Genomic DNA, 10,759 nt, shown 5'->3' with positions numbered 1-10,759 from the left:
TTCACTTTACTGATTCTTTATTTTTGATTTCATGAAATTATAAGGAAAAAATACTTCTAAGAAGTTACTAACAATTCCTTTTGAAAATGGTCTATATTTTGAACTGACATTTTTTGAAATGGTATCGACTTTAGAAGCCTTTTTCTTGCTATGTGAACTATTTATGTCATCAGTGACGGTGTCATCAGTGACGGTGTCATCAGTGACGGTGTCGTCTGCATGTTGCAGCAGAAGATCCTGTAGTTTATATCTCTCATTTGTAGTCTGGTTTGTGAAGATAAGGTACAGATGATGTGACAGGAAAATACCTACTAATACTGACAATACAACACAGGCAATGATGAGGAAGACTAGACGAGGCAGGGCCATGAATAAATGCTGAAAGAAATTACAATATAAATGAATATGTATGTTTATAAAAAGTCAAATTATTCGAACAAGCTTCACACTATTAGCCCTTGATGTTTATATTCTTACACTAAACTAGAACTGTGCATTATTCTACAACAACGCACTCAAAACTGACATCTATTTCCTTCTAATATCATTTAAGTCAGTAAGAGTCTAAAAAAAAAAAGAAGAAATTATAAAAATTAATCATAATAAGAGATCAAATGATCTAGGATATATTTTACTATTATACATGTGGATTGTATGGTGACTGATTGGTATCAAAATACCAAAGTTAAGAAGAAGCCATAAGTGAAGACTGATATAGTCTGACTGCATAGATGTACTTACATACACAAGTCACTGTTGTAGCTAATATTTAAAGAGTTAAAAGAAAAGAAGAAGACATCAATTATGGATCCACGAAGAAAAATTATTAATATTCACCTGAAATGCTACATAAACTGTCATGGATTTAACGGTGCCGTCATCATCTACATACGAAGCTTTGTACAGTTTAATGTCGTCTGCATATTGTAGTACACACCCAGTACCTACATATATACCTTGTAGAAACATGGCCAGTAACGTGACCATGAACATAATAAAGTAACGCTGATTCAGACCACCTACACAATTATTGGTCCAGATACAATGGTGGTCAAATCTATGTACACATCTGTTACATATGGCTGTAAGAAATAATAATGCAACTGTTAAATGGTGTAAAATGTTATAATAGGCCTTGGCTGTTTGATGGCAAAATATTTGTATCTTTATTAAACTTATACAAAAGTATGCAATTGAAAGAATAATGTCTGTTAATTTCTGCTGAAGCTGTAAGTGCATAAGTAAAATCATTCCTTTACCTACTGCAATCATTTGAACATATGAATTTGTTTAGGAAAATTATATTCAGTTTGGATCTTTAATTTGTGCGCCAAACTTTTTTGCTTAAACTCAATGTATGACCACAAGAAAATTAAAACAACAGTACGTTATGACAGTACAGTCCTTCATTTTTTCAAAGAAAATTTTTCAGTTTTAGCTTTTAGCTACAATTTTGTCATAATGTTCTTGATGTAGACAAAATATTAATTTTATCATACAACTGCTATGGTAACTGACCGATAACACTTGCCTGATAATTATTTTTGATATCAGGTCAGTAACCTGATATCAAAAATAGGCCCCGCCCATTTTAACGGACTTTTTCAATTGCTTATACACGTATTCTCATTTTCATCAGCATGTGAATTCTATAATGTAATCTCATACCCTTACAAGTCTTGCATCAATATGCGATTTTTATACATTTATTATTTCGATTTCAATTTCAATTACGAATAAATTAGATAGCGAATAGTTAAGCACCAACTCAATGAAGTGACGTCATAATTTATATTGCAAATGACATCATCGATGTCCACGTCACACTATACATGTAAACAAGACGATTTTTTTTGAGAACTTGTATATGTTAACTTTATTTCTCCGGATTATTCTTTAATAAGTGAATAAATTGTTTCGTTCAAAACATAAGAGGCATGTTTGTGTAGCTTGTGTTTGGTTGTCGATTTGACTTTTGTTTGATTGAAATTATCGTGAACTTTTGAATTTGACAATTCAAGGCAGAAACTGAGAAAGTGCAGTAAAGATTATGTAATTCTTAAGGATTTTTTGGATCGATGTTTAAAGGTAAGAATCTTATCGTCTTACATTATTTTGTATCTTTTATCACAGGAAATAATCTCGAGTCGAAAGAAAAAATGGCCGCCATGTACAAATTCTAAGTTTCAGGGGCGGAGGAATTTGTTTTCAAAAATTATTTCTTTGAACAAAAATGCCCCTTTCTAAGAAATTCGCTATTTAAAAGTAGATTATTTTGAAATTTTGACAGTTTTTATGTGTTACATGATAAATAGAAAAACATGCTACTGTCTTTTGATATCAATTTTATCAGACTCGGCTGATATGGGCAGAAAGGGCTCGGCAAGCCTCGCCCTTTCTAGCCCATATCAGCCTCGCCTGATAAAATTGATATCAAAAGACAGTAGCATGTTATTCTCTATACATTTGTAGTATCATATAACAGTGATATTTGGTCCATGCATGTATATTTCAAGGCCATATAAAACTAGATATGTAACACTGACTTTTTACAGTGTTAAAATGTTTTACTTTTCTTGGACAGAATACTTGGCAAACAAGTGCTTCTAAATACAGTGAATGTGTAATGAACTAAATCTTGTCCTTTAGGTTTTGCCCTTTCATTATCAAAATTCAGCATTCAACAGCCAATGACACGGCTGTGCAGACTGGTCACCTGTATATACTGGCAGTATAGTTCTCTCATTGAAGAAAGTGTATACAAAGTTTGATACACAGATATTACTTACCACAGTGTTTGGATCTGACTGGTTTCTTAAAATTGCAGGTGGAGCAAACTTTGTTGCCTTCATATAACATACCATCGGGTTTATATATCTGCATATACTCATTAACATTATTTGGTTTGATCTCCCCTGGATCACCTGTGAAATATCATGGAATTCAAAAATATGACAATTGTATGAAATACAATAAATGTAAAGAAAATCTTAATAGTATACAACAACGTGCATCTGCTACTTAATATGAACTTGTAAATTAAACAAAGAATTATAATTTGATTAAGTCATTATATTTACTAAAATTAATGTTCTTTTCAAGGTTTCCCATTTTTGAACTAATTCACAATTTATTTACAAGGTCTTTGTGCTGAGAGCATGCATTTCTGATTTTAAATGTTGCATATCAACTAAATATCCGATCTGGGCAGGACCTTACAAAAAGTTTCATAACTCAAATCCCATAGTCCCTTGAAAAAACAGACAACTGGTACATGAATGTTAAAACATAAATAAAGAAATAAAAGACCTGTTACCTGTCCATGCCATATGCCAGCAGAAATAATTGCTGAACAGAGCCACAAACGGCCAAAGGGTATGGTTGTAATTCGGGTAATGATGATACAGTATTGGAATCATGTCCACCAGCCATACTAGATGGGCTAATACACATAACACAAGAAATATCAACTGAAATGCACAGTTCCTGAAAAATAAAGAAAACCAATACTAACAAAATCATCTCAAGAATCCCCAACATGTATTTGTCCAGGAAAAATAATGATGCAACAATTACAAGTGTAGTAGAAATCAATTATTTATGATAATTAATACAATGTAAACAGACATTATAGCTAATTCAAAAGTCTTTTGATACTCATTTAACAAGTTAATATCCTGGACTGATGTATCTATTAACTGAAACTTTGTTTGTATTGAGTGAGGTAAAAAAAAAACGCTCAATCTCAATTCTTATCCAATTGTTTATACATTTTCATGATGATTTCAGCAATTTTTTTTTTAAATGTTAAAAATGTAAGAATCTGCATTCATGGAAATTGTGTTACCTTGTATACAACAGGTAAGTGCAAAGTCTGTGAAGTAAATTCTGAATACTTCTAGGAACTAGTCTCTCCACACTCTGAAAGTACCGGTAAACTAGCAATTATCAAAGTATTGCAAGCAATACAAAAGTCCCCTACTGGTTAGAACCCCAGCAGCATTCTGAAGGGCAATGAACTTAAATCTTTTCAGTTCTTAGTTTTGTCTGTATCATAGTAATGTTTAAAGTTTCCCTGCCTAATAAGGAAACTATATTTATACAACAGATAATCAAAATATCCAATTTTCTCAAAGTGAAAATGTAAAAACTTTTAGATAATCAAAAAATCCAATTTTCTCAAAGTGAATATGTAAAAACTTTTCTCTATTTTAAGTAAATTTGTTGGAAAATTCCAAGTTCTTTAAAAGTCATCTTAGGAAATGGACAGATATGATGTAAGTGTTGATAATAAATGTATATTTTAAATTTGAAGTAAATCCATGAAGAAATAAGAAAGTTAAGAATAGATAAGAAAAATTTAAAGTTTAAGGAGGAGAAAATTCTGAAAATATATGAACGCTAGATTTTTAAACCTTGCCATATTAATGATATTATTATAGTGTTGAGTTTGAAGTAAATCCTATAAAAAATGAAGAAGTTTGAGTAAAAAATAATAATTCTAGGAAAAAAGCAAAGTTCAAGGAGGACATAATTCTGGAAATAATCAAGTTAGAGTATTGAATCTTCTCAGATATGTTTTGAGTAATAATAAGAAACATATATATGAAGTTTGAAGTAGATACATTAAGAATTAAAGAAGTTATAAAGAAATCCAACTCTTATTTCATGAAAATTCTATATCATCATGCAACACTGTTCTTTGTATCTTAAATGATTATCTTACCTCTGTTAAACTTTGTCTCAGAACACCAATAGGTCCTGAAGATAAGACTGCCGAATCTCTGTACAGTAAACACAATGAGCCCACAATAAATAGAGCACAGTATACCACCAGAAGAGATAACAGTTCCATCTTCCTTCAACTATTTAACTTCTAGTTTAACTTCTAGTTTCCACTTTTTAACTTCTGTATTGTCAAACTATCATTCTGCAAAGTTTATAACAATATAACAAAATACAACTGTTTTTGCCTGGTAAAAATTAGTTATACAGTCTTCTTTTGAAGGTATACAATTTATAAATCAAATTGAAATTTCAATGCCAAAATTAACTCAGTGGGAAACGCCACCACAACTACAGTTCAATCATGAATTTGTCAATTCTACATTCTCTTGAATCTTTAATCAACTCTACAAGGTATAGAATTTTCAATTGTCGAGATTTGTAATTTGATGCAGAACTTACAGAAAATATACTAATATAATACAGGGAAGTCAGAGGCCGGGACTGCGAAGTGGGCCTAGGCTTTGACTTGCCCGGCTATAGACTACATGTGTATATTTAAAAGAAAATCAAATAAAAACAATTAAAAAATATATAGAATTCTATACCTATCAATGAATGTCAGTTCTAGTCGGGCGCTGCCATTTTCAATGTTACTCAATGATAATTGGCGGGGTATTCCAATAATGAACAAACCCAACTTTTTGGATTAATTACAATCGTCAAGTATTTCGAGTTAAAATTGATCCGGAAGCAGTGCATGAAATGAATGATACCTTTAAAACGGAAACATGAATGATTTTTTAACCGACTTCCCTGTTCATAGGCTTTGCCTTATTTCATATTAAAACAACACTATACCTTAATTGACACTAAAAATCAGCAACATTCACGAGGTTGGAAGTATTGATAAAATCATTTTACAATATACCTCCTAAAGAGATAGCTCAAGATATGTTGTTTACAAGACATGATAAAATAACTTTGCTTAAATGTGTTGTTACATTTTCAGAAAATGTGGAGAATTTGGTTCCAGCTCAATGGTCAAGATCACACTTATAATTTTGACATTTATATGTGACCTTGACCTTAGAGCTACGTGATTCCTGTGTGTGACATGTTTTTCTTATTTCAAACACATATATCATTATTTTAAAATTCATTCTGGAATGACAGAATATTGACTGGACATGAATGATGAACATCATACGTGCCATAACGTCCCGGATGTCCGGGAAAGTCCCGGAAATAAGGTGCCTGTCCCGGAGGTGTCCCGGAGATGATTTATGTCCCGGTAAAAAAAAAAATCTAAAATAATCTACTTTGTAGCCAGAAATTTTACATTTTTATATAATCTTATTGACAAGTTTTTATAAACTATTCTAGAACACTAATATCGAACGATTATCCCCTTAGAGCATTACAATAGTGACACTTATCCTTTGATTGGTATATCTATGTGCCCCTTCCAACAATTATCGGCAATAATTTTGATCAATTAAAAGATTAATTGTTTACCCCCTGTGGCTTCCTGAGCGAAGGTGTCATACACTGTAATTAACAACTGGGCAGTATAAATTTAATTCGCCTGCAAGCAGCTATTAGTGGTCAAACACCGTGAAATTTACCGCTAAATGAGGTTATGAAATCTACAGGATTCAGTGATTGTTTCAGGTAAACAACATGGCTTAGTGTCCTTACTTAACAAAGCTTTATTCTATTCTGTGACTGATTGAATTGACAATGCCTAAATACTTAAAAAAAGATAGAATAACTGTTAATAATTATAAACATTTTGTTTTATTTATGGTGTCATTAATTTTGCAAGTTGTAAATACCGGTAATAGAGGTTGTATGCCACTAAGTTAATTAAAAAAAAATCATTTGCTGATCAATGCCCCACCTCCAAATGAAAAGTGTCCCGGAAATTAATCTAAAAATTATGGCATGTATGTGAACATCAATACAATTTTATGAACATTTCAATTTGAAATCATTGTGTGACATTGACCTCTGAGCCAAGGACCTGTCTCTTGCACCTCGTCTCAATGTGCTTCTCATTTATGAAAAATTATTTCAAAATTCATCCATAAATGACAGTAATAATGTATTGGACAGAAGGACTGACAGGCAAATTGACGCACAAACGGATGGACGCTGCAAAAATTTAATGTCAAAATGTACTAAATGATACCAAAGATTACAAAGATTATGCAAATAACTAACCCAACTCGATGCACGGATTTTATCACATCAAAACCGTGCTGGATGTAACCAAAATTGATTATCCGCGTTCCATTACACTTACACAAAAATAACCGGGACCTATATTTACTAAAAATGTAAATTTAAATTCACATGTAAAGATATATCACAAAGATGTTTTGAGTCATAAAGGAATTAAAATTAGATTGTGACAACAAACCTGGTAAAAATTAGGATGAAAAATTTAAAGAACATATTTGCTCTTGTTGTTGTTGTTGTTGTAACTATAAGTGTGTTACGATACTGATGTTGTATCGCTGTCATCATTTTTTTTTTTTAATTAGATGATCTATATTCTACCCGACCAACTTCATTTAACAGACGAGCAGCTTTACAACTACAAAAAGATAAGTCTCCTGATGATGATTCCAAATCATTTAAATAATATTAATGATATTTCAACCATCAAATTATCAAGTACTACTAAAGCTACAGTAGCTGGTGCTAATGAGTTCTGTGCAATATATGTGGAAGTCCTGTGGATTGCGCATTAAAAACAGCCGTCCGTGAAAAGACTTAGATACTAGTACCATATATAATTTTACTTGTGTTGGGCGACTTTGAAATTCAGTTTGTTCTTCTGAAATGTATATTTACGTACGTGTACAGCATATTGATCAATATTAGACATGCCAATTAACTTTATTATATAAAAATTCATGTAGCTTCGTCGGAGAATAATTGCCCAGATATGTTGTAAATTTAGCACTTAACTTTTGTCTAATTAAATCATATTAAGCATTAATTAAGTTCCACACGTCACAAGTCCTCAAGGCGGGAAAATTAAAAAAAACATGTGTATTTTAAAAGTAAGACGTACATATGGTGCCAGAAATTTTTATTAAAGTAATATCAAGATCCTTGATGGTGTGATACAGGGTCTATTTGAAAGACCCTGTGTGATACGATATTTAAAGTGTTAATTTAAAAATATACTATGCTCATCCTTGAGTAAAATATTTTAATCACGAAAATTCATTGAAATCTACGAAATTCTTACTGAATATGTCTAATGTGAATAAAAGAATAAATAAACTATGTTTTGGAAGCAACTGTTATATTGAGATATTATTTTATACGTTGAAAAAGATGCTAGATGCAGTACAGTATGGTCAAAGTTGGCATATTTGAGTACACATTATTTAATTTTAAGTCCGCGTAGCGGAAAGGGGATTATAGGAATGGCCTCTGTCTGTCAGTCCGTCTGTCTGGCATATTTGAGTACACATTATTTAAGTCCGCGTAGCGGAAAGGGGATTATAGGAATGGCCTCTGTCTGTCAGTCCGTCCGTCTGTCCGTCCGTCTGTCCGTCGTAACACTTTCTTGTCCACTCCATAACTTTTAAACCGCTGATTTTTTTCGAAATAACTTGGCACAAGTGATCACCATAATAAGACGATGTGCAGAGTGCAATAAATGGGTTGCTTCCCCCAAGTTCAAGGTCACACTTACAGGTCAAATGTTAGAAAGTCTAAATTTCCTGTCTGCTCCATAACATTTAAACCGGTTCAATGCTTTTAAGATAACTTGGCAGAAATGATCACAATTATGGCACCATTGGTAGAACACAATAATCCAGGTCAACCCTTAAGTTCAGAGTCACACTCAAAGGTCCAATGTAAAAACATCTACTTTTCCTGTCTCACAACCTTCACCATTCTGACATTCTGAGACCCAAACAAATTCAGCGCCTTCTGTGCTTTGATTTTTGTTCCAAATAAACCTTCTAGCTTGTAACCATAGATCACTTTAAACAAAATCATCATATTATTTTTTATTATTATCACTTTTATACTTCTTTATTATATCTTAACATCTATGCTAACTAACTTTAAAAAAAAAACAATTATATAAAATACCAGTACATGTAATTTTAAACAGTTTTAGTGCTCATTGTGATTAAGTTTCTAGCTTGTTGTAGTCATAATGTTGGGGCCCATAATGTTATCTGTGATTTTTCATAATCTTAACCTTTAGATACATTTATGTCTTAACTTATAATGTATATATCAAAGTCCTTTATTTAGAGTATTTTCGATTTATCTAAAATCTATTAATTACCGATACAATACAGAAATTTTTATTGGTTAACGTTCGTTAGTTCGTTCGTTCGTTCGTTAATGCTTCCATCCGCCCGTAAGGGCACAAAAGCAGCTTTCGCTGTCGAGTACGGACCCCGGACATGTCACCAGTCATGCCCTTAAAGTATGTTATAGTTCTAAAGTGGTGACCTATTTGATTGAAATTCAGTAATTCACTGAATGAGCCAAAATAGAATGCAAATGTTTTTAGAGTTATTAATGAGATAATACACGGGAGGCCAATGAGACCATTGTGTGCATTATGTTGTTTAGTAAAAGAATGTGTTGCTGCCTAAAATGAAGGATCAAGAAGCGGACGGGTAAGGTTTTCCTGACATATATAGACGCACGGACAAGCAATGGTGCTTCGGACCGGTGTTTTTTGGTTCGGTGCCACAGACAAGCAAAACGGACAGACAAGTTCACTCCATCCAGTTTTCAGCTCTGCCATGGACCATGGACTGCTTCCCTCATCTGGTGGGTCTAGAAGAACTCTTCCACTTCTTCGGTCTTCGAAGATGTCTTCTTTGACCTCCCCCTTAATGCCTACTTTGAGAGTGCGACATTTTTGGGGCTTGGTCATGGTCTTCTCATCCCCTCAGAGTGGTCTTCTTCATCTCGTCATGTAGTTCTTCCAGATGTCTCAGATATATCGAGATAACCGCCTCATATGTTACCATCACTCGCATATCGATCCGGCTGCCGGTAAGCCACAGACAATTTATTAATTTTGAAAATATGAAATGTTTTCCGAAAGATATATTCTGCCTATTTCGGTCCAATTTAGAATTTTGTTTTGTTAACTTATTGGTTAACCTGTTGTGTCATTCTTTATGTATTTGTATTTTTCGTGTCACTGATTTAGTTGTATTCCTACGCGTTGTTATAAATTCAGTATTTTTTTCACGGTCTTGACAGTTCTTAGACACGTATTGGTTGATACAGATCTTTATTCGCCTCTCCCTCCCAACCCATTTTATTTTTTGTTTGCTTGTTTTTATAAAGTCAGTAAGACTTCTTATTTTTGTTTAATTTTTTTTAATTAAAGTCAGTTCGACTTTTATTTAATGTTATTTTCTGTTATGGGCGATTTCTGATCTGTGTTCATTTTATGGCGGTTTTTACCTCCCAGTTTGGTTATTTCGATACAAATATGTGCATGCCATGTTTGTTATTATGTAACATTTGTCATTTATGGCATTTAATAAATGCCCTATTTCATTCGACCTAAGTGTTGTGTTTTATCTCATACCAAACAAGTTCGTCTTGCCAGTTATATTTGCTTGACCTGGACAATACATAAAATTCTATATTTTCATTGGTCTGAAATAAATCATAATTATATCTGTTCAAGTTGATGATTTGTCTTACCTTTAGACTGATTGCATAGTATATTTCATTGTTTATTCAGACATCACTTTAGTGTTCATTTGATATATATTATATATGTGTGTGTCTAAGCTCTGATTAAATCTATATTTATTTTATCTGTGTTTTTTCTGTGTTTGAGATAATTTAATTTATTTTATTAATTTTATGATTTTATGAATTTAATGATATTATTATCTGTTAGACCATTATTTTATTTATGTATATTTATGTTCATGTAACTTTATTCTATGATTGATAGATGTTGCAAAAAATAAATAAGATAAAAAATATTCCTTACATATATCCTATAGCGTCG

The 10,759-nt window shown here is 32.3% G+C and overlaps 1 protein-coding gene across 1 annotated transcript; it reads right to left on the bottom strand.

Moving 5' to 3' along the window:
- LOC132741879 (palmitoyltransferase ZDHHC4-like) lies at positions 1 to 7,225 on the bottom strand. The gene is made up of 7 exons (XM_060730145.1): positions 7,151 to 7,225; positions 4,727 to 4,930; positions 3,848 to 3,921; positions 3,317 to 3,486; positions 2,790 to 2,924; positions 838 to 1,082; positions 1 to 378 (listed from the first exon to the last, which is right to left on the bottom strand). Exons 2-7 carry the CDS (start codon positions 4,853 to 4,855, stop codon positions 7 to 9), a joined length of 1,125 nt encoding a protein of 374 aa, XP_060586128.1. The 5' UTR covers positions 4,856 to 4,930; positions 7,151 to 7,225; the 3' UTR covers positions 1 to 6.
- Positions 7,226 to 10,759: the final 3,534 nt, after the last annotated feature.

The sequence above is a fragment of the Ruditapes philippinarum genome, unplaced genomic scaffold (assembly GCF_026571515.1).
Source record: "Ruditapes philippinarum isolate M1 unplaced genomic scaffold, ASM2657151v2 ctg2614_1_1_1_1, whole genome shotgun sequence".
In the NCBI taxonomy this organism is placed as follows: Eukaryota; Metazoa; Mollusca; class Bivalvia; order Venerida; family Veneridae; genus Ruditapes; species Ruditapes philippinarum.
This window is presented reverse-complemented; position numbering and strand designations above follow the sequence as displayed.

What these genes read in the sequence shown, in the direction of transcription:
- LOC132741879 (XM_060730145.1), bottom strand. Translation starts at nt 4,855, where the DNA reads ATGGAACTGTTATCTCTTCTGGTGGTATACTGTGCTCTATTTATTGTG. An exon ending in CTGGCATATGGCATGGACAG is followed by an intron (nt 2,925 to 3,316) that starts GTAACAGGTCTT and finishes GATATTTCACAG; the next exon opens with GTGATCCAGGGGAGATCAAA. An exon ending in AGTCAGATCCAAACACTGTG is followed by an intron (nt 1,083 to 2,789) that starts GTAAGTAATATC and finishes TATTTCTTACAG; the next exon opens with CCATATGTAACAGATGTGTA.